The sequence below is a fragment of the Strongylocentrotus purpuratus genome, unplaced genomic scaffold (assembly GCF_000002235.5).
Source record: "Strongylocentrotus purpuratus isolate Spur 01 unplaced genomic scaffold, Spur_5.0 spur5_scaffold_21, whole genome shotgun sequence".
NCBI lineage: Eukaryota > Metazoa > Echinodermata > Echinoidea > Camarodonta > Strongylocentrotidae > Strongylocentrotus > Strongylocentrotus purpuratus.
This window is the reverse complement of record NW_022145607.1, coordinates 25,898,083-25,922,690: the sequence shown is the minus strand read 5'-3', so window position 1 is coordinate 25,922,690 and position 24,608 is coordinate 25,898,083. Positions and strand designations below refer to the sequence as shown.

General features: G+C 38.9%; 3 protein-coding genes and 1 long non-coding RNA gene across 4 annotated transcripts; all 4 read right to left on the bottom strand.

Annotated features, from left to right (window-relative positions):
• Positions 1 to 1,734: 1,734 nt before the first annotated feature.
• Positions 1,735 to 5,564, bottom strand: LOC100888011 (UDP-glucuronosyltransferase 2B1). Its single transcript, XM_030995502.1, has 4 exons — positions 4,447 to 5,564; positions 3,842 to 4,073; positions 2,646 to 2,865; positions 1,735 to 2,506 (listed from the first exon to the last, which is right to left on the bottom strand). Exons 1-4 carry the CDS (start codon positions 5,350 to 5,352, stop codon positions 2,233 to 2,235), a joined length of 1,632 nt encoding a protein of 543 aa, XP_030851362.1. The 5' UTR covers positions 5,353 to 5,564; the 3' UTR covers positions 1,735 to 2,232.
• Positions 5,565 to 7,324: 1,760 nt separating this feature from the next.
• LOC115918950 (uncharacterized transporter slc-17.2-like) lies at positions 7,325 to 11,757 on the bottom strand. Its single transcript, XM_030995503.1, has 2 exons — positions 11,542 to 11,757; positions 7,325 to 8,660 (listed from the first exon to the last, which is right to left on the bottom strand). The coding sequence occupies exons 1-2, from the start codon at positions 11,707 to 11,709 to the stop codon at positions 8,418 to 8,420; spliced, it is 411 nt and encodes a 136-aa protein (XP_030851363.1). The 5' UTR covers positions 11,710 to 11,757; the 3' UTR covers positions 7,325 to 8,417.
• A 1-nt stretch (position 11,758) lies between these two features.
• On the bottom strand, positions 11,759 to 13,099 carry LOC115928340. The gene is made up of 3 exons (XR_004066022.1): positions 13,082 to 13,099; positions 12,233 to 12,365; positions 11,759 to 11,785 (listed from the first exon to the last, which is right to left on the bottom strand). It is a non-coding gene; the product is annotated as an uncharacterized LOC115928340 (long non-coding RNA).
• Positions 13,100 to 13,101: 2 nt separating this feature from the next.
• Positions 13,102 to 23,960, bottom strand: LOC115927919 (sialin-like; the record flags this gene model as incomplete). The annotated part of the gene is made up of 6 exons (XM_030994271.1): positions 23,916 to 23,960; positions 22,686 to 22,934; positions 21,707 to 21,794; positions 20,963 to 21,049; positions 19,599 to 19,720; positions 13,102 to 13,236 (listed from the first exon to the last, which is right to left on the bottom strand). Coding segments are annotated over exons 1-6 (726 nt in total), but the record flags the coding sequence as incomplete, so codon positions are not given.
• Positions 23,961 to 24,608: the final 648 nt, after the last annotated feature.

Sequence of the window (24,608 nt, the reverse complement as noted above, 5' to 3'; positions counted from 1 at the left end):
CGCTTGGTAATTGTGCATAGACATGTAGGAATTTAATTACTAGCCCTAAACAAATTTCTATATACTGATGGCAAAGGGTTACTGTGATAAATTGCGACTCCCATCTCACAAAACACACAATGAACGGCTACGCCCCCCCCCCCTGTTCATATTTTCGAATACTTCTACAAAGTTAACAATTTTGTGAACAAGTTGTTTAAAAGTTTAAACAACTCTTGATTAACGGGTGACCTGATCTGAAAGTTGTTTAAAATGTTAAGCATCTCGAGTTGTTTAAAGTTTAAACACTTAGTTGATCAACATTTTGAACAACTTGTTTAAAATCACAATTTAAACAACTGGTGTTGTTTAAAGACGGTTGTTTAAAATGGAGCTGTTGTTCAGTGGGGGTTGTTTAAAGAAAGTTGGTTAAAAAGGAGCTGTTGTTCAGTGGGGGTTGTTTACACCAACTGGGTTGTTTAAAGAAAGTTGTTTAAAAAGGAGTTGTTGTTCAGTGGGGGTTGTTTACAACAAAAGGGTTGTATAATGGCGTATAATTTGGGTTTGATACTCTGAATAAGTGCACCACTACTTCTGGGTCTCTATGTTATAGGTATATAAAGACTAACAATATGGTAGGGTAATTCTGCAATTCATGAATTAGCGCCAAAACAGTGCCCATTTTGCATGAGCGCGCATGCACGCACGTATAAACTGCATTATATAGGGATGCATGCAATCTCTATGGCAAGGAATTTAGCACAATATAACCGAGTGCGCGATCAGTGCCGCACTGCATGACGCGACGATTTTTATTCTGACATTTGCGTACAGATACTGAAAATTTTAACTGTGATATAAGTTAAAAACTTCAAATTGGTTAATAGAAAAGTGATTTCAATTACTGAAGCCATTGAATCCCCAGTCACTTAGAAGCGCGTCGGTAGCTTGGTAGGCCATGATGTGTGTTGTGTTGTGGGTTGGAAAGTAATAACTATTAAGCTTAATAAATGTAAGTATAGAGACAAACAAAATGGAGCCTGCAGAAACACATGTGGTTGCTTTGGTAGTTTAATCCAGACCCAATATCCATGTGCTTTTACATAATTATGTATCAATCTGTGTAGTCAACAGAAGACCCTTGCATACACTTGCATTGTGTGTATGCATCTAATATGAATAACAATGAGCTGTGCCCAAACAGCTGCACTGCATTTCTAAGTGGCATGTTAATTTCAATTGCATGTTAGTTTCAAGGAACCTGTTTCTAAACATAACAATGTTAAATAAAGCTTTTAGCCAACGCGCACTTTACTGGCACGAGACACATGACGTCATATGTAAACAACACTGTCTAAAAGCTCTCGTATAGTAAATAAAGCAGTCATTAAATTTTAAACAGCGAATGTTTAACAAAATTACTTTCGTTTCGAGCAACATTGTTTACAATTTGTTCAACTGTGGTTTAAGATAGTGTACAACTGTAAGTGAACATCACTTTTTAAGCAGCGTTTTTACTGTGTGTATAGTCTTCGTCTTTGCCATAGTTACAATCGCTCTGATCTTCAACTCTAACATATTATGCATTTTTGGACCGATGCATAAAAAAGCTTACATTATGTGGCTTATTTTCATTGGCTTCATTATACGATTCAGGATACAGAAAAGCCATTATTTCCAGAAAGGTGGCAAAGACCATCAACCTAAACCTGAATTTTCGGACAAATTAAAAAAAGCACCAACAACAACACTATATCAGAATCTAAAATTTGAAACACATCGGATCATTTTATCTTCCACATGCAAGGATAAATAAATTAATAATCAAATTATTAGAGGATTTATCGATATAATGCTAAATACATTTTTTTTCTCTTAAAGATTTACAAACAGAAAATATATATGGGGAGGGATTTCACAATGTCGAATATTAGATCCCCCTCTCCCCTTTTTATGAAAGTTTTGAGTATGGAAGTGAGCGAAATTGACACTTATTGTATTGTAGATTCATTTTTTTGTATAACAATGTACTAATTATAAAGGAGATTTTAACATATTCTAATAGACTACCTATAGGTGCCATTGATATGAGGCAACTGGTGCCGAAATATGATTGCAAGGGTGTTTTTAATTACCCAATCTTGAGGAGCTTAAGATCAGCAGGCCCTCATCCCACCTCGTACGCCCATTATGGGGGGGGGGGGCATGCATACCCCGCAACACCCCCTCCATCTAGAGGCACCCTATATGATCTCAGTCTAATTTTGCTTTCCTCTTTCCACAAACCATTCGACAACATAAACGAACCCCAAATATAACTATAAGAAGAAACGCTGTGGCAAGCAGTAGAAGAAATGCGAGGACGTCGATCATGAAAAACTCAATGAGGGAAAGATCCCTTGCAGATGTTTTGAGGTACTGTCCGCCATATTTGATCACGTGTTCAATCCAGAATGCTGCGCGTTCTCGTGCCTGCATGGGCCTTTCTCTGATGATGGTAGCAACCTCTTTAGCCACTGCAGCGTACCTGTATTAAGGGAAAATGTTATTAGTTCAAATTTGTTCTTTCTTTCTTTTTGAATTTGCATTTCCAGTCAAGTGCTTAATTAACCACTCGACTATACGACACCTCGACATAACTCCCACTTTCTGCTCTACAAACTCACTTTGGATCACTGATGACGTCCTGTAAGGTATCATAGATAACATCAGCACTGGCAGCCATCTTGTCGATCTTCCTGCCCATCCCTCGAGCTACGACCCTGGCGGCGACGTCGAACTGGTCCGCGTGGAGCGGGACGACGACTATGGGTACACCGTGATAGCAGGCTTCCTGGAACCCGTTGTTGCCTCCCTGATAAAGAAATACTCGGGTCTTTGGATGACCTTTGAGTAGAAGGGGTAGACAATATTTTGTTTAGATGGATAATTATATAGGATACGGAAAAAATAAGAGGGATGTATGATATTGGATATAGAATAGTTTGTTTTGTGCCTTGTTTTTTTTTGAAATGCATTGAGCTAACTTTCAGATGGTATTTCCAAATAATCTTTTGATATTGGATTGGAAAGTTAAACATCAATATATATATTTTGACGTCAGTTTTTATTTGACAAAAAGAGGTCTTTAAAACCAACCGACTCGAACTCTGAGTAATGTTATTTGTTGTCGGTCCCGAGTCGGTATTTGAATGGTGTACACTAGCTACAAGTCGCTCACACCGGGGACTTTCCACTTCTCATTTGTATGAAACACCCCCCTGGTCACACAGCCAAACTGACTCAAAACATACAAACAAAACATACCGATTATTCTCGCTCATTTGAAGCACTGCAATTTTGTTCGGTCTGTTTTACTTTGATATGCAACATCATATTTTGATTTCGGCTCATACCCCCACCCCCGGCCCCCCCCCCCCCCCCCCACTCAGGTTTCGAAATGACCGCATGCGTGTTGCCAAAATGTCCGGTAAAGGGGTACTTTTCGTGCGACAAAGTCCGGCCCGAGAATTGTAAAAAAAAGGGGTGTATTTGACTTTTCACCCGGAGATTTCTTTAAAAAGGGGGTGTTTTTTCTTTTTTTCTCTCATCTCTTTGGACTCCTGAGAAATTATTCCGAATTTAGGGGGATACATTGAGCATTTTTCCTGATTTAGGGGGGTCTCCAAGGCAGGAAAAGCCCGCGAAAAGCCCGCGAAAGGGGGTTCGGAATGTTGGCAGTCCTCAGATAGGGGGTGCTTTCAAAAAGAGGGAACGAGCATATGCGTACCCTAAATAACACTGAGTGGGGGGGGGGGGCCGGGCCCCCACCCCCTTCCCTCCAAGGAAAAGGACAAGGACATCATCACTCCCCCAAACTCACCCAGTAGATCATTCTGAGGTACCCAGGGCATGACCTTCACGTTTGGAGGAACGTCGATTTCGCCGAGTGGATCCTCCACCTGCCAGATCACCTTCTGTGGCACTCTGCGGAAAGCTTCGGCAAACTGCTCGGCAAATCCCGGTTGAATGATCGTTATCTCGCCGAAGTACGTTCCGAGGGTGAAGAGAATGACACCATGGTCGCCTGAACCCTCCATGAAATCTTCTAGTTCCTGATGACGTAAACATTGGTCACGTATCAATTAGGATATGAAATAAAAACGCTAAGACTTTCGAGAAAAAAAGCACCCTCAGACAATTTAAGTATAAACTTGTCATGCACCCCCCCCCCCCTGTCTGTTGTAAATTCTCAACTGCCATGGAACCTACGCAAATCGTTTATTATATTAAAAAAAGATGCTGACAAGTTTGTTGACCAATCAATTTTTCATCAAGCAAACAAAAAAATAACAACAAAACATGCCAAACAAAATTGCTCTTACTGCGCGAAAGGTCCTAGACATTTACATAATTTGACAATAGATTAAAACAAACAAAAATCGTCTAGTAGAAGGAATATAGCCCCGTAATTATAAAGTTGCTCACCTGGTCAAGTTGTGTAGGTGGCCATGCTGTCAGCCCACCTCCGACTGGAATCACATTTGGTGATATCGGGAACGGGAACTCGATGGCGAAATCAAAGTTTTGAAGGTGTAAGTCGGCAAGATCGTTCATGAGAGACATCTTTATGCTCATGACATCTTCAAGTCCTGTGTTCTCCCCTACGCGCATGTAGACCGGTATGGTCAGAGCAGCACCAAGCACCGCGTAGACAACAGACTGCAGGAGATTGGCTGTCCTCTCTAAGAAACTCATCCTGTCGGTAAAACCCGTGTTGAGTTCTGGTTGGTATGCTGGATTGTACGAGGAACCGTACGAAAACAACGCAATAGGCTGAGGTGTGAAAGGTGTCAGAGTCACCAGGGCTATCTTCTTCGAGTAGTTCAGGTTGCGTTCCAGCGCGGCTCTGATCATTATACCACATATCCAAGTCATATCGACAACGATAGCGTCGACGTCCTCCAGGCGCTTCATGAGCTCGATATCGAGAACGAGATCCTCGCAGTCATCTGCCATCGATTCGATCAAGTAGTACACAGTCTTAATGAGACCATCATCACCTTTCCCAAGCGAAAGAACACCGAAGTTCTTCCAGAAATCTCGGACCTCTTGAAGGGACCTCTTGTGATGGTCAAACACTTCGAACGATAGATTGGAGTACTTGGGCTCCCTGGTACGGTGTTCGTATGCTCTGCTGATGAGAAGTGTGGCGTTGTGTCCTCGCTGGACCAGGCCTTCACCAATGGCGGCACCAAGGAAGAAATGACTCCCTTCCCCATGCATTGATGATATCAAGACATTACTACCAAACACACAACATGATAAGAACATTACAAGAAGATTAAACCAGGTTAATCTGGTAGAAATCACACCAGAAACATTAACAGCCATATTAATTGATTTCAATGTTCATGAATTTCGATCTTACAGTGCTTCTATAAGGAGGTGACAGCCTGCAAGCCCTGCATGTAAGTCTGTGATGAGTCACTTCATATCTGAATCTGGAGAAGTTTCACAGAAATATCCTTCACTTCTTAGCATACTTTGAAATACACACAAACTGGCAGAGGTTCGTGGAACAATATAATGGTGTTTTTTTCCCCCGACAAGATAACATGGCAAAGTCAATTATACCAGACCGACCGTTCAGTGCCGATATTTACCTTCTCTATTTGATTATGATGTAACGAGTTTGCTAATGTGTTTGTTAAACTGACTGCCGATATCTGATTTCCAAAAATGGACAAAATGTACCACCTTTATATCATTATCTGTTTTTGGATAATGTGAGACCAAATTAGGCTATGAATATTATTGATCTAGTTCGTTAATTGGCAAATGATGCCTTTGAAATGTTAATGTAGCGTCTTTCAAGAAGTTTGAGCAGCTTTTGTCGTAAGAATACATGATATGAATATCAGCCCCTCCGATCCCCTATCTCTCTCTCTCTCTTTCTCCCTCTCTCTCTTTCTTCTCTCTCTCTCTCTCTTTCTCCCTCTCTCTCCTCTATCTCTCTCCCGCTCTCTTTATATACATTATATGTCTTTATCTCTTCCTCTGTCTCTCCCGTTCTGTCTCTCGCCCCGCCTCTTTCTCAATCTCACCATCTTTTATACCCCCCCCCTTCTCTCTCTCTCTCTCTCTCTGATCATTTTGGTCAGACCCCTTCTGAAAATTGGAAAACTTGTATGGATCATGTGTACTGTGCTATCAATTTGCCAATTTTCCGTTCACTGTTCTAAAGGTCTAGGTTTTTATAAACGTGTCTAAATGTTGTACTTGAATAAAACCAAAGCAAATCACTTTCTGTCACAAATTTTCCTTCCATCTAGCTGTCCCTTCTCGTCTTTCAAAATGAACATTTTATATGAAGTCCGAAATGCATGGATGATCAAAATATAACATCAATTTTCTTTGTTGTTCCTTTTTTTTTTAGTAATTCAAACAAAGCACTAAATGTTGAATTCAAGCTTGATATGTTCTTATGCGCGCCCATTTCGGACGACGACATCGATATTTAAGTAGAGTACGTTATTGTTATAATTAGTAGTTAGTATCATTATTATAATATTATTATCATAATTATGGCGACCCCCCCCCCCCCTCCCCCTTTCCTACTCCACCATCCCTGGATGAACAAAAATTGATATGCCCCAGATTTCCCCAGACTAAACTTAGTTTAGACCAACTGTTCATTTATATTAAATCCGAAAAAAATTATCTTTGAATTTGCATAAAATTTGCATAAAATAGTGGTAGTGAAGTCATGGTTGGTGGGAGCTAGACGATATCGACTGGGGATGGCACTGGACTTGCTATGCCGGGTCGTGTTTTCGTGTTCTCACTTTCCCATTTTGTTCACGTACCCGACCTCCCCTCGGCTCGTTCTCGACCCCAAGCGCTGTCCTATTCCGTGGATAAAGATTCATAATAATAAGATCTTTAAATTGTTTTTCCCCAACCTCTTTCCACCTCCGCCCCTCCCTTTTCTCTCTCACTTTCTCCCTGTGATGAAATTGTCTTCTCTGTCTTCTCTCTCTCTCTCTCGCCTTCCCTTTTCGTTTTCTCTCTTCTCCGTCTTTTTTGTTCTTTTCTCTTTCTCTTTCTCTTTGGGCCCTCATCAGGCTCCACTCTGTGTCTCCTCTCTCTCTCTCTCTCTCTCTGTCTCTCTCTCTCTCTCTCTCTCTCTCACACACACACACACAATACTCGATCTTGCTCACTACTACATGTACTGTATTGTTCAAGGTCTTTCCAATTAATTTCTTCATTACATATTTATCATTGTAAAGTCTAATGGATGTTGTTTTGAAATGTCATGCCAACACGATCACAGAGACTTTAAAGAAATAAACTAGATAGATAGATTTTTTAAATTTGTATTGATCCATATTCAAAACATAGAAAATTGGCCTCCACCATTCGCTTGTATAATTTGCATATCTATATCATGCTTATTATATATCAGATATGCTTTACATATGTTTTTCGTATTTTGCACGCTGCTCCGAATATGAAACCGGAGCGGGCAATATTTGCCATATTGCCCTCTTCCTGGTTTCCCCCGTAAACCACTGTACTAAATCAGAGGGCAATAATAACGGATGGCCTTGAGTACGATACAAGAAAACATAATGCAAAGTGTCCTGGTTCACTTTTCAAAATTAACGAAAAACTTTAAGTTCTGTTAGTAACCGTATCGGTAAGCCAAATTTCACAGATCAAAACAAAACTGACACCGAATGGAACTATTTAAATATAAATGAAATAAATATAAGTTTTTGAATAATACCTGAAATTTAAATAAATTTTCATCATGTTAAACAAGTTTCTATATAAGTCTATTGGCTAAGCCAAAGAACTTATTATAGTGATACACAATATGTAGCTCTTCACGAAATGCAGTTCCACCATCAAAAGTTGACTTGTTCTTTAAGAAAGCATTTGTTCCCGCACCACTGATAAAAAATGGGAAAACGGTGAGAGATCGGCTGGAAAAGTGCCACGAGTCTCGGGCAATCCTGTAATGCATGCTACAGCACATTCAATAGGATAGGGAAGAGTATATTTTAGCTAAATAGATGTTGTTCAAGGTGGGGTAATACCTGAGATCCCATGAGTCTGACAAAGCAAAGATAGACATAAATGAATATAAAATTTTGTTTTAATGGTCACAAAAGGACAACGAGACCAACGGAACAAAAGACCGACATCCCACGAGACAAAATTAATGACGGTCTGGTTGGAAAGTTATCGGTCCCATACAAGCGTGCGTCGTAGGTCTTGAACCCTCTGAAAAGTGGCTAGACTGCCCATGATCGAGAACGACACGGTTGGTATAGTTAGTTAGCTGTTGGTCCTGTGGGCCGTCAGTCTCTCTATAACGTTGTCAGTGCAGGCCTGCGAGACCAGCAAGGTCGGTCTCGTGTGCTTTCGGTTTCTTGGACTACAGTCGTTCAAGGTAATTTCGTTAAGCATATTAAACGTGGCTTAATAATTATTTTCTCCATCATCGCTGCATTTTCCTCAGGATCTTTAATACTGAGTGGTTGGTTCTTGTCCATTCTATGCACATCAGCATCTATTGGGATAGCCCAGGGTTGGACATCGCCTGAGCCGAATACAAGAAAGACGAGGGCACTGATGAGAGTGATTGCGGCCGTGATGATAAATACAGTCCTCCATCCCTCAGGGTCGGCCTGAAAGTATGGGAGAGAGAGAGAGAGTGGATGTTCGACAGTAATTAAAAAATTAATATGCATTATTTGGCGTCATTCAATTCCCTCCCAAACTTTAATTTTTTTTATGTGTGAAAGCATATTTTCCTCTCTCCTGGAATGATGCCTTATTATTTAGAAATGTTCAGGGATTTGAAAGAAATTTTAATACATGTACATTTCTTTTTAAATACGATCTAATTTACTTTGTATTATGGTAATTTTCGTACAATCCATGCAATCAAATAACAATTGAGTCACTTCGATTGCGTTAAAACCTTCCTCATTCTAGCATGTATAAAAGACAATGAGCCCATACGCCAGTTACTACAATTATTATTCACATTGTTCATATTTTCACTTATCTTTGGTACGTCAAGCATGACGCTTTATGAACAATGAGATTTGTGTCCTGTACCGCTAAGTAAAATTACTTGATTATGATAGAACACATTGTGCATGAGGTGTCTTGGGTTGACGTATGACTGCGTCAGCGACGTGCACGGCATTTGACGAGTCATTAGTATTGACGTACTGGCGCATGCCTCCATAAGCTTGATAAGGGTAGGTTTATACACTCTTAATTTCAGCGAGTAAATATTGTGCCAAGTAAAACAAGCTGAGTAACAAATTGAGCAATTCAGTACTCAAGCTGGAGTAAGAAATAAATTTTAGTGGTACTCGTCATCCGAGTAATTTGTTACCTTCGATAAAGAGTAAATCAATGACTCAACATTGAGTAAAGCCTCGGTCACAAATGCCATTACGAACTGCTACGAACGCCGTACGAACGATTTTCAGACAATGGAAATTCGAGAAGACAATGGAAAACCAGGGAGGTTCGTACGAAATTATCGTTCGTACGAACCTTTGTGACCGTAGCACAAGAACTTCGTTTGTTTCAATTTTGAGTAAACTACGGTTGGATATTAGCTGTCTCGTGCATGCATGTGCGCGTGCAGAATGATGCAAAAGAACTGAGATAGATGTGACACATTGGGAAGAAATTCTGAGCTCATGGATCGAGCTTTGAAGAGCTCCAACCGACATTTCTAGGTAAGAAATCCTCATGATATTAATATTAAATGAGCTACCGTGTGATATTTAGTCAAGTCTCAAGGACACTGTGTTGATCAAGATTGTGAAATTATTGTTGTCACTGTCGATGACATTAATTTGATTGTGAACTTGGGCAATTCTCTAAGGGCGAGCGTGCATGTATTAATTTAGTGACCGGTAATAGCTAGCCTATTTGTACTAAACACGTATTTGCCTGGGGTAGACCTATTGATGCAGATGGTTCTAGGACAAATCGGCCAATTACCAGCGGGACAATTACCCCCCCCCCCCCCCCCCCCCCAGAAAATATCCCCTTGGAGACAACCACCCCAGATGACAATTACCCCTAGAAAATTACCCCCAAGGACTCGGAGTAGGACAACTTTATCAAAACCAATTAGTTGTTATCATCCTATCGAAACTCAATGCACATAAATTAACCTCTACCTTGTTAATCCCTACCATATTAACTACATATCAAAATGTTATCATTTTAGGAAGGAACTGGATTTGATTTTTTTTTTCTGGCCTCCTTCAGAGGAAGGAGCCAACTGTTTTTTGTTGGTGCTTTGAGGAACACCAAGGAAGCCAGGATAGTATTACGTAGTCCTCGAGAGAAGCGCCTATTCATGCTCTGCATTGACAGCAGCAATAAATATTGCTACAAGATATTTCTAGTACTACAGCTGGATTACCCTGCCCAGTCAGCTGTCATACGGGACTTCTTTGATTGTCTCATTTATGGAATTCATACCAAGGATTTTATTAACCATGGACCCTAGTACAGATGGACTAATAATGAGAATCTTTCTTTGATCACCTCATTACCACCGCCACCTGATAATGTGTATGTTGATGAGGACATTTATTTGACGCGACAATGTTTATTATGTAATCACGCATCACCACAGACAAAAGAACTTTCACGTTTCTTTGAAATTCAGATACCGTCCGCCTTATGACTTTTTGGTATCCTTTCTTCAAACTTTGAGTTTTCACTGTGATTCAAACTGATTTTGGAAATTAAAGTCCACAAATTATGTTACTGAATTTAAAACGTCGTGGACTTTATACTATTTGCATAGTGTGTGAGTGAAGAACTTCATATCAATGCTAAATTTAGAAATCAGGCAAAATTATGGTTTATATTCTCTATTGACAAATAATGGTTACTTAACAGCTGTTAAAAAAAACACAATATTAATCAGCGGTTTAGTTAAACCCTTAGTCAAAAAGTTAAAACCCTAGTTGAATCCACCTTTGTTTCAATCAGTATTGAGTAAAAACATGTACTTTAGTACATGTTTTTACTCAATATTGATTGAGCAACTAAGCGTTACCCAGAAAACATCATACTCAATATTTGAGCAAAAAATTGCTCAAACAATTTGAGTCAAAACATGTACTCGTTAATTGAGTAAAATTTGGCTCAACTCATGAGCAGTTTCTTACTCGACATGAGTTTGATTACGTTTCTACCCAGATGCTGAGTAAAAAAGGGAACCGCTCAACAAAGGAGTAAATATTGAGTAAAGGTTGACTCATTCAAAATGAGTAGAGATTTAGTCCTTCATTGAGTAATATTTTTACTCAACAGATGAATAGATTATTTTGTTACTCAACGCTCGAGCGCTGTAATGGCAACCCTGCTAAAGATAGGTCCAGTGATTGTAATATTGAACGGAGCACCGTGAGTGGCAATGTACGTGTTTAATAGACATGAGCGCTACACAAGACTCCGCCATTTGTTATCTTCGTGTGCAAAGGATCTTGAATTCTAAGAATAGTTACGACCGGATCGCACCTGATCCTCGGTAAACACTGCCGTCACGAGAGGGGCAATGAACCCCGATGTGACAGCGATGCCGTTGCCAATGCCGGTTACCGTGCCGGAGAAGCTAGGCGCGATGTCCAGAGCGTTGACGAAGGCAGCTGAAAACACCAAGCCCATTGCTCCATACATCACACTCATAAGTATAACGATGAAAGACGTGTTCCTTTGCACGACGAAAGAGATCGTTAAAAACAAGCGGCCATTATCAGTGCTCCTGTAAAACAAAATAGAAAATGGGTAAGTTATGTTGGTGGAAAATGCTAAAGAAAGATTGTTTTAACTCTTTAAAAATGCAAAAAAAGTGTAGGCCTACTTGACTGCCATGACTGGGATTGAAAATTGAAGAGAGAGAGAGTGTGTGTGAAAGAGAAAGAGAAAGAGAGAAAGAGAGAGAGAGAGGAGAGAGAAAGGGAGAGAGAAAGGGGAGAGAGAGAGAGAGGGAGGGAGAGAGAGAGAGATAATTATATAGGACAGAGTGTGAACATGGGAAAGAGATATGCAGACGTACACACACAAACATATATATTTTTCTTTTATTTTGTGTATTTTCTCAAACTCCGAGCAGCACACTATAATTTCACAGAATGTCTGAGTGTGCGTGTCTGTGACAGAGAGAGAGAGAGAGAGAGGGGGGGGGGCAGGGGAGAAGAATCTACTTTACCTGAACAAATTGTAAATTTCCGCACCGATGTTCTACTTAGGATATTTCGACCACTCAGAGCGTCTGCTATGGATGACGCAAGCAGTGAGATTATCCACTGACACACATATGGAATAGATGTTAGAAAGCCGACCTGTAGAAATAAAAGTACATGGATGTGGAATGGATGTGGAATGTAGGTTTTCATTCTCCAGCAGGCGCGTACACGGGGGGGGGGGGGGGGGGGGGGGGGGGGGGGGGGGGGGTGTTTTGGGGGGGGGGTTAAACCCCTCTCCCCCCCCCCCCCCATTTGTATTTTTATGTTGTATAAACCCCCATAAATAAAAAAAAACACCCCCCTTTGTTTTTTTGTTTTTTTTGTTTTTTTTAATAATAAACAATTTCGAGACCAAAAAAAAAAAAAAAAGTGTCCTCTTACATCCCCCCCCCCCCCCCCCCCCCCCCCCCCCCCCCCCCCCCCGCTTATTTGAGCCGGCTGAGTCGATGCGAAATTTTCGGCCCGATTTAAGGCAATCCACTCCAAAAATAACTTACTTTCAATAGGAGCAGAAAATTTCAGACAAACCAATCAAAAAAGTTTGAGCAAAATCGGATCACTGATAAGATAGTTATGAATTTTTAATGACATTGAAAAAACTTTGAAAATCACAAGACAAATTTGCAACTCACTTATGAACCTGTGACGTCACTACCTCACTATCCACTACTAGTGATGGTTTTCTTTATATTTATATATTCTTAAACTGGCGGATACTTTAGTTACACCCGAGACCACCCCCCCCCCCCTTCTTTCCATTTAAAAAGTCTGGTGACAACCCTGATATCAATGACAGAAAACATCGGACTTACAGACAAAATCTCAAACCCAATACGTGTTTGAAATAGATAGGGAGACTGCATGCTAAGCAGAAGTAAACAAAACCAGGAATGCCGAACAGGACTACGCAGAAGGCGATGCACGGTAACGAGAGTAAGATGGACCGGATAGGCACCTTCTTCGTACCCTAGAATATGGGAAGAAAATTCAAGAAATGAAGGTGATTAAGTGATAACACTGATGATGGTGATGCCGATGGTGAAGACGATGATGGCGATGGTGATGGTGAGGATAATGACGATGTTTTGTTTTCTTTCACATTTTCCATATTTTTCTGAATCTAATCTGAGGGCAAATTGTAAGCTTTTAAACTTTTCCCGTCTGATTTTACAACTTTGGTTTTTCTTCATGAACATTTCTTTTTTTAAACCTTTCATGTATAGATAGCTGGAAGGTCGAGTGTTATTGATACGGAGTAAAACCTCAGTCTCATCGCAAACGGACTCCACAAACCGATTTAAAACGGACCAATCCTTTCCATTCGCGTAATATTTTGTTCGGTCTGTTTTCGGTCTATCGTCAACATAAGGCTCAATCACACAGGGAGTTCTCACCTCCCTGTATTTACACATCCCAGACACCAATTTTAAGAAAAAAAACGTAGATTTTTTTGGGGGGACTACCATTAACACTTCTGGAAAAACCCACAAAACCGTCGAAGTTTTCTCATACCAATTTTGGGGTAAGTAGTGCGCATGCGCCACTTATTGGTGCCCTACATGCGCTATATAAAGCGCGGAAGCGTGACGAGGCATGTGAGTAAAAATTACTGAAGTTTGCATTTACACTGCAAAAATTCGTTGAAAACTCGGCAGTCGCCAGGCGTGTTTGCCGGTGAAATACCGGAATGTGAGAAAATCGACGATTATTGGTTGCAGTGTAAAAGCAGCTTATGTCTCATCAGTGTGACTTGGGGTGCAGGGCGATCGCTAGACCTTTTTCATCGGAGGGGGGGGGGGGGGTGTGGTGTAGAGCGGCCATCGATTACCGACAAATACATTAATGCCAATGTGCTAACTTAATGTCTACCAATTTAACCCTATAAACCCGAGGTCCGGGGCGCTAATTTTCCTACGGCCTATCTATACGTGCGCATGCGCACATGGTCATTTTCCTTGACCTAATAAATATACGGTTTTTTCGTCAAGACTAGTCAACATCGTAGCTATATAATAAAATGTGCAACCTCTACATGTATGTGCAACTATTCGGTGTGGCGTGGTCGAAAAAGCGCTGCGCTTTTTAATCTCCCGGGGTCGGTCCGATGGGGCGATTTTTTAACCCTTCTTTTCCTATGCTGATATTGGTGAAACTCGAGTAAGTTTAAAGTATTATAGTTGTAGTCTCTCTCGAAATCGTCACATCGGATAAAAAGTCAAAGTTCGTAGGAAAAAAAAATTCGCTGGCCGACCGACCGACATTATACATTTAAGGTGTGTATTTCAATAACTCAACTCATTATCTTAGTTCCCCCCCCCCCCCCAGCTTTGTTCTTCTAATTTTTCATTTGATATGTGTTCATTAAGTTGTGTTTGTTTCAGCACTATTATTATCTGCAATCAAATAAGCATGTTGTTTGTCACTACTATCCTTTCCTTAGAGAACTTTAAAGTATGTTTTAATTATATGTATCCCTCTTTTTGCATTCGATAATGTTAATAATATTTTGATGGAAGAAGTAGAGAATGGCTCAATGTATATGACTCCTGAAGAATTTTTGAATCAAGATTTAACCAAAAGCAATGCTTTTTCATTGTTACATATAAATTGCAGAAGCCTGCCAAAACATGATGACATAACATCTGTACTCTCAACTCTACACTGCAAAAACCAGGGTGTTGAATTTCTAACACCAGTATGGTATTGAATTTTTTGACACCATTGGTGTTAATTTTTAACACCGGTCAGATTAAGCATGCAATAATAATTACTTGGTATTAAGTAACATGGTGTTGTTTTATGCTCGGTGTTGAAAGTATTATCACGTGATTTCGTTTAAGGTGGTTGATTGGTCGAATAAGTTTTCACAAAATGTACGCGCGCTTTATGATTACTTTACACGTGTTCACAGAAGAATACATTTATCATGATTTGTTAAGCAAATTATGACTATGCACATCAATTTTGTGATTTGTATTTTCCTTAGGCAATTATTGACCAATAGATTATTTGTCCGATCTTGTTAAAATTGCATTAACGTTTTAGCAATAGATATATTGATTATAAGATTACTAACCAAGAAACAACATACATATTTATTATATATATTTGTGTACGAGCCTGTATCATTTAAATGTTAATCTTGAAATTACTTCAAATGAACTATGTGATGGAGTTAATGCAATGGAGATTATAATATACCTATTGGGGTGGACACCGTGGTCGATAATGGTCGATAATAGGAATATATGAATGTGGGACCATTGAATCAACAAGAATATAAACATCAAAATTGCAATGGAATTTGTTATGATTCCAGACATTGGTGTTAATCTACACCAGTAGGAGTTGTCAAATATTAACACCAAAAGTGGAATTGAAATTATCTAATTCCACAAAATGGTGTTAAGTTACACCAGAGGAGTTGTCCGATATAGATACCAAGAAAGTGTTAAATTGAACACCCTTGGTGTTAATTTTAACACTCTGGTTTTTGCAGTGTAGAACACTCTTTTGGTCTTGTAGCATTTAGTGAAACATGGTTAGATACTAAGGTAAGAAAGGAGTTTTATATTGAAGGCTATAATGTGGAGATTAAATCCCGTAACGACAGGAGAGGAGGAGGAGTTGCATTTGCAATTAGGCATGACATAAGGTACATTGTACGCAATGACATTTCGGTCTTTAACCCTCTTGTGAGAGTCTTTTCATAGAAGTTTTTAAGCCAGGTAAAAATGTTATTGTTGGTGTTTTTTTATAGACCTCCAGATCAATCACAGGCTAATTTCATTGATATCATTAGGACATCTTGTGCAAAGTGTACATAGAGAAAAAGGAGTGTATATTTCTTGGAGATTTTAATTTTGACTTGATGAAACTAGATGTGCCAAACCTGTGTAATGAGTTGGTGGAACTTTTTTATTCATTTTGTTTTTGCTCCTCTAATTACAAAGCCAACAAGAATAACAGATTCCACAGCAACCTTAATAGATAATATATTTACAAATAGTATTTGCAATATTTTTTCTGGTATATTGACCTCTGAAATATCTGATCATTTACCTATATTTGGAGTTTTTGATTTTAAAGGTATTCATGAAGAACAACCAGTGGTATACAAACATCAAATTAATGATATGAATGTCAATTGTTTTCTTAGAGATCTCTCTACAACTGATTTTACCCGTTTGCTTTTTGTTTATCATGAGGAGCCAAACCTGATGTATGAAAAATTTATGGAGGTTTTTCTGAGATCTATCGTACTTGTTTTCCACTAAAAAAAATAATTTATAAGAGAAATCATGAACCATGGTTTACTAAGAGCTGAAAAGGATGTGTTCAAAAAAATTACCTTTACAAAAAGTACATTAAAAATACTACTGAACTCCGAAAAGATTGCTACAACAAATTCCGTAATCTTTACACAAACCAAATTCGTAGTGCCAAAACAAATTATTACTTTTCAAAGTTTCGTACATTTAAAGGAAACATTAATAAAACTTGGAGAACTATTAATGATATTCTCCAGAGAAAGAAATATCAGAAAAATTCCTCTGTGTTTAAGTGTAACAATTCAGTTATAAATGATTCTAAAGAAATTGCTGAGACCTTTAATGATTATTTTAAAGATGTTGGTCATAAATTAGCTTGTATGAACAGGAACGTAACGAATATTAATTGTACCTCTTATTTAAATAGCAATTTTCCTCATACTGCATATTTCTTACTCATCACTGAAAAAGAAATAATTAATAATGCTCTATCTTTCAAAAATGGTAAAGCTCCTGGTTTTGACTCCATTGATTGTTCCGTAGTGAAAAAGGTTATTCATGTCATATGTAAACCGTTGTGCAATATTTTTAACTCGTGTATTGAGCAAAGTGTTGTACCTGTTGACCTGAAAATTGCCAAAATTATTCCCATTCATAAAAAGGGACCTAAAGATATATTCTCAAATTACAGACCCATTTCATTACTTCCACTCTTCTCTAAAATCTTTGAAAAATGCATCTATACCAGACTACACGGTTTTCTTGATAAACATAGTATACTTTATGATAGGCAGTTTGGATTTAGGGCCAGGTATTCAACTGATCATGCTCTTTTAGATTTTTTAATACAAGTATCAAAGGCAATTGAAAACAAAGAAATCATTGTTGGTATATTTTTGGATTTTAAAAAAGCGTTTGATTCAATTAACAATGATATCCTCCTTTCAAAACTTTATTATTATGGAATTCGTGGTGTTACTCTTCAATTATTTCGCAGTTATCTAAATGATCGCAGACAATTCACTGTTTTCAATTCTAAAAGTTCAAGTTTACAATCAGTTTCCTGTGGTATTCCGCAGGGGTCAATTATAGGCCCACTGCTCTTCTTAATTTATATAAATGATTAACATTCAGTCTCTCCCATTTTGAATTTTATACTGTTCGCGGATGATACAAATATATTTTATAAGCATAAAGATGTTGAATGCCTGACCAAAAATCTAAACATTGAGCTCTTAAAGGTTAGTGAGTGGATTAGCGCAAATAAACTGCAACTTAACTATGAAAAAAACCAATGTTTTGTTATTTACCTTTCCAAAGACGTGTGCTAGTGAAGTAAAAAAAATATATATGAATGGAAATCTGATTGAACATACGAGTTCAACCAAGTTCTTAGGCATTAATATTGATAAAGATCTTAAGTGGAAAACACACGTCTATGAAGTTCTACGTAAAGTGTCTAGAACAATAGGAATTATGAGTAAACTTAAAGACATCTTGCCAACCAAAATTCTTATGTTATACAACTCACTAATCTTGCGTTAAATATCCTACTGTAACATTATATGGGGTTTTTGTAAACAGCATTTACTTAATCGTATTTTCCTCCTACAAAAAAGAGCAGTTCGTATAATTTGCCACAAGCCATTTTTAAGTCCAAGCAGACCTCTTTTCTTGAAACTGAATATTCTCCCAATATCATTATTACATGATTTTCAACTCTGTGTTTTTATGTATTCATATTATCATAACCTATTACCAGAAATTTGTTGTAATATATTTCAGAGCAATAACGATATTCATAGATATAATACCGTGACTTCAGCAGACACTCGTGTATTATATGGTCATTCTTCATTTTCAAATATTATCTTTTTATGCCAAGGACCCACTATTTGGAACAAACTACCCCCTAAACTTAAACAGTGTGCATCTTTTAAAACTTCACCTGATACAGCAAATTTGAATTTGACAAACGCAATTTTTATGGGTGTAATTACCATTGTAGTATTGTATTTTCTTTGTCCCCTTTTTTTTTTTTTGTGTGTTTACATTTCTAGGATCATCTACTTATAAGTTTTTGTAACTTTTTTGATGAACCAACCACTTCGTAATTTCCTTTAGTGTATTTTCCATTTTAGTGGTTTATCTATGTTTGCAAGAAACTATTCTATTCTTTGCCTTTATAAGTTTTTATGAAAGTGGTGAATAAATTCAATTCAAATTCAAATTCATCTGACCAAGTTCAACTTCTGCATTAAGTACACGAGAATCGAGCGAGAATACCGACAAAGCTGACCCGACAGTCATGTCTCTGCGTATCTTTCTTGCTCCCTCGACGAGATGACTCCACCCAACAGCCCTCCTCTCTTTCTCCCACCCCTCCTCTTTAATGCTCTTACCTCCTCTCTCTCCTATCTTTAACGCCCCGTTTCTTTTGTTTCATTTTCTCTTTCATTTTGTTTTCTTCCATTTTTCCTTGACTTTTCTTGTCTTTCTTTTCATCCTTTTTAATTCTTTTCCTTTGTTTTCTTTTCCTTTTTTCCTCTCCTATCTCTTTCGTTTTTCTTTCTCTTCTCTTTTCTTTCTTTCTGCTTTCTTTCCTTTCTTTCTGCTTTCTTTCCCTTTCTTTTTTCTTTCCCTTTCTTTTTTTCTTCTTTTCTTTCCCTCTCATTTTCCCCTCCCCATTTTATCATATTTCTCGACGGCAGCGCAATTGTACCGATAATATCCTGATAGGTGGGTGAAGTGTGGGCACCCCCTCTAGCGACGCCCCCGCTTAGATTTACATAATAACGTTGAGTTCTGGTCATGCGATTGCATTACTTGTATAGAATAAACTGGGTTGGAGTGTTTGGAAAAGGTTGATCATGTAGCAGATAATCATTGTATATTGAGAAGTAAGGGAGTCATCAAAGTGATAAGAAATTGGCCCAGTCTGGGTAAAAGTCACAATCACTGTACACATAAATTTGTACATGGGACTACACGTGGCATGAAAGTGTGGTCCACAACTATTAGCTGTTACGTGCCATATAAGTTTAATATACTATCATACCGATCTTTTGGATCTTCTTGTCTCGATATAGACCCGTTCTTTTCTCGTAATGAATGGATGTCGACTAGGATCCTCATTCGTCGTTACTGCCCAGAAAAAGGCCCATGTGATGGTAAGACCGCCTTTGAAATTAAAAACAATGATAGAAAAAAACTGGCATTAATTTTAGTAAATTGATAAACAATTGATCAACAAATTAATATGTGACAATTATATATAATATATATATATATGCGAACCTTTATTTAAAAGTACCATGGTAACCATGGTTATTTGGCCAAAATTCGAACCATGGTAACCATGGTACTTTGTTATCAACTGCAAACAATTTTTAGGTTTTCATGATTGGTAGCCTTATAGTCAGATACACGCCTTTTCCTGAAATAATACACTGTGGCATTTTCTTTCAGAAGTACTCTACAGATGAATATAATTGTTCTTTTCAGAACTACACTCTTCACTCTGCAACTCTTTTGATGTACTCACAACCTTTTCGATCTTGCCAACTCATTCCTTCCTTTTCTCCTCATTTCGGAGGGTACAAACACCGAGAGAAAAGGGATTCTCGTGTAAGTGTTTAATCAAACAGCGGCTACAGTACTTACGTCACTAAGGTTAGGAAAGCAGGATATTTGGAATTATATAATACTAGGTTTCAGAATGCGCAATAATAAGTTTCATGTGCCTTTCCAATGTATTTGACTCATTTTATAGGCAATCCAACCCTTGTACTAGGTTAATTTGTATGATTTAAAGCAGATATATAGGGTAAACAGAATGGTGATAGTTTCAAATAAATCGGACGAATACTATGAGAATTAAGAATGTTTGAAATATGAGATCACTAAATACGTACAAAATTCACATTGGTAACTCAGTTTGTGGATTTTGACAAAGACACGGACAACGCTCACGCGTGTACACAAATATTGTTAATTTCTGTTTTTCTCCTAAGTGCCATTGGAGCACTACTCAACATATTGCATGGATACCATAATCACTGTAGGTCGTCGACAGCATTACATTTTTTTTAGTTGGGACACATGGAAAAGTAGTCGGATACTACATCACAGAGACATTACCCATTCAGCGAATTTGAAAAGCCTGTTCCTGTACAATTTTAAAAAAAATGTATAACTTTTTTTGGTTCGATTTCATTCAAACTTCACCAGTCTAATTTACTAGAGATTTATTGTAAGCTTTTTTCCTGTTTCCTTTTTGATTTACCGGTATACAACGTCGCATAACTTTATGGTTTGACCATTACATGATAGTGATTAACGCAAACAGTTTTTAAGTGCTTTATACTGATTAAAAAATATATGGTTCATTATAATTCATATTAATTTATCACTGGCTCTTACCGAAAAAGTAGAAGCTGGCGGGCCATCCAAGGTTAGCACAGATTATTCCAGAAAGTGACTGACCAATGGCAGGTCCAAAGGCCATCCCTAAAACATGAATATTCAGTATACATCATCATGACCATGAATAATATAATGATAATAATAATGTTATTTTTTTTTTTATATAGCTCACATGTCCGTCGCGTCGTGACGCTCCTGGCGCTGCCCCGGTTATTACCCTGGATTTAGCAGGGCGGCCATTACGGCGCTCGAGCATTTCAAGGAATTAATACCTGCCAGGTTCCCATTTACATCACCTGGTGAGTGTGGCAAATGTAGATCAATGTCTTGCCAAAGGACATTAGTGCCGCGGCGGGACTCGAACCGCGTACCCTGTCCCTGTGATCGACAGTCCGGTGACGTATCCACTCGACCCACGATAATATTTTTAGTATACAGCAGCTGTGGATCCGAAGTTGTATCAAACTTGCTAGGGGGTACAGGAAAGGAGCTCTCCGGATATATTTATTGAAACCCTGTCTTGCGCGGATACCGCCGCTCTCCTTTAGCAATGTGTGGATACGCCACTGGGGGTTTGCATAGCTAGGTATTTGTAGGGTAAAAATAGTCAATTGTTTAAATTGACAGTTAACAGAATTATTTTCTACTTTGAGCTTTGAGAGTCTTTGCCATCATGTGTTTCTATTCAAAGGACGTAAGTACTGAAAAGGAGAGCGAATAATTATAATCGTATATTCCCACCTGCTACAATAAATGTCATCATTCGCGTTCTCTCGTTGACTGGTGACCAATTATTCACCATGGTGTTAACAGCCGGAAAGATGAAACCCTGTTTGATAAACGACAAAAACCGCTTTTAAATTCATTACAGGTATTAGATTGTATCGGATCTGTGGAGGGAGACTGTTCTTAGGATGTCCTTGCCGATATACGTCTGTGTAAATGCGTTTTGTACAGTGACAGTGTGAAATCAAGTTTCCTGTCACCTTCAAATTTGTTGCAAGTGTCAGTTATTGATTCTTTCCAGCAATTATTTGATGTGACAGAGAGCTAAGTGGGTGATCCCAGTTGCACAAAACACATTAAATTTTTGTGAGGAAACCAGCGTGACGAGGTGGATGATTGGCGAGAACGTGGACCGGATTCAAGAGAGATTGCTTGGCAGTGTGCTACCCATGCCAGGGAGAGCCCAGTTGCGCGATATTAGTATTCCAGTTGCTTTTACCAACTGGCTTAAAACGATCGCAAAACCTTTAAACAAAAAACAACCCTTACAATCATTGCTAAGCCTTATGCAATATCTTTTGAATTGTGCGAAATGACAATGACATATTATCCGAATATGGCTTCAATAGGCATACAACAAGGTAGTGAAATTGCCCCCCCCCCCCACTCAGTGTTATTTAGGGTACGCATATGCGTGTTCCAAGCGACCCCCCCCCCTCCTTTCAGCAAAAGTCCGGTGTGTAAAGTCAATACGGGTCGACCTTTTTCTTTTGTTATACGAGCCTTTTTCAGCACCCCCCCCCCCCCCCCTTTCAGCAAAAGTCCGGTGTGTAAAGTCAATACGGGTCGACCTTTTTCTTTTGTTACGAAAGGACATTTTGGTAACACGCATGGGGTCCGTCCGTTCTCGGAGTGGGGGGGGGGGGGGGGGGGGATTGCTATTCAGTTTCTTTTTGAAATTGCTTTTCAGCGATCGTGTTACTTGTAGACAAACCTCTGAAATACCGGCCAGAAAACGTGTTGCGAAGAAGAGTGCAACGCTGGATCGAGCCGCTAGCGGTCCCAAGGCATTCAAAATGGCGCTTCCACAGGCCCCACCAAAAATGATCCACTTTCCTCCTAGCTTGTCTGCAAGCCATCCCGCTGGAATGTTACCTAAGGTATACCCGATGAAGAAGGCGGCCAGGAGGAGCCCTTGGGTGTGACTGCTCCAGTTAAACTCGGTCTCCTTTTCATCACTATCCTAGGAATCAGAAACATGGACAAAAAAGCGCAGGAAATGATCCAGGATAAAGGATAACGGATTGTGTAAATTGGGTCCAATAATAATAATAATAATCTGGCTTTATATAAATAGCGCGAAATACGAAACACCATCTCTAAGTGCTTTACAGATTATTACCCTGGTCATCGTATTCATCATGCAAAATGTGCACCATCTCCACTCCCTGGGGAGTCTTTCTACCATAATGGTCACCATGAGGGAATAGGGCAATTAAACAAATACACTTTCGTCATACTACCAGGTCCCCATTTCTCTCCTGGGTATGGAGTGGCAAATGTAGATTAATGCCTTGCCAAAGGACATTAGTGCCCTCCCCACAAAGTCTGATAATATTGTGGTATTGATGAAAGCTGCATCGACATTTTTCTAGGGCTTTCTAAATTTGTAAACTACAGTATCTAGGTTATTAACATCAAGACCGAACGACCGCACTGAACGACCGCACTGAATTTTTTTGAAGCAAAAACTGCATTTTATGTTCTAGATTTACTGGAATTTACTGGAATTATTTTGACTATATATCTGCAAGTGCATATTTTTGATACTTTCTGGACGATTTTCTGGACTTCTAACCTCGGATTTATGGATTTGATGTGGTTTCGTCAAAGTTTTGCGACTACCCCCAGATAAGTAGGCTATGTACACCGTACAGCTGTCGTAGACCCGCACTTGACAATATATGTTCGGTACGTAACTTTTGAACCTGGCCTGTACATCTTGATATAATGTGATATAATGTGATATTTTGACAATTGCATCTTGGAATGCACCTAAAGATTCTTATCTTTGGTCAACTATAATATTATTATCCGATTTTTCACCTTTCTGGATATTTATGCTTTTAATGAACCATTTCATGACACCGCTTATAATATCTCTGCTATCTCATACTTCAGCTTCCTGTGACTTTTATGTTACATATTGCAACTTTGGACGTACATAGGCCTTGTCCGTCGTATGTGTATCGGCTTCATTTTCCACCATATTATCATATTTTCCTTCGTTTTTGCATCTAAACTGCAAAGCTTCTACACCCTCTCGCATTTTACCCCCATCATGCCTTCAGATCCATCACGTGATACGGAGGAATCCGTTGCTAATGACGATATCCATTGGTACATGAAGGGAGAAGAATTTCTTAATTCAATCCGACAAACAGTCCGTCAAGCCTTTCATGAAGAGATCAACGTGCTTTTGAATAGAATTGATATAAATGAAGGGAAGATCATGGACCTTGAATGTCGTTTCATTAGGGACTTTTAGATTCGCACGAAGACAATGGGGATTGCTACGATCGACGTCCTAATAATGCACTGCCTTGAATGGAAGTCACACGTATCAGTCCACGCAAATCTAAAAGTCCCTAATGAAAGGGAGAAGGAGATCGTCAATCTAAAAAAGTTGATTGAAGACCAACAATCATCACTGACCAGGGTCCAGCGCACTGCCAACATCCAAGAACAATACTCGCGACGCAATTGTTTGCGTTTTTACGGTGTCGCACACAAAGAGGGAAAGGACACTGATGACCTAATTTGTGAGCTTGCTCGAGAAAGGCTCAAACTGACCTTAAAGAAAGAAGATATCGAACGATCACACCGCCTGCCTACAAAGACTACGGAATCTGTGAAC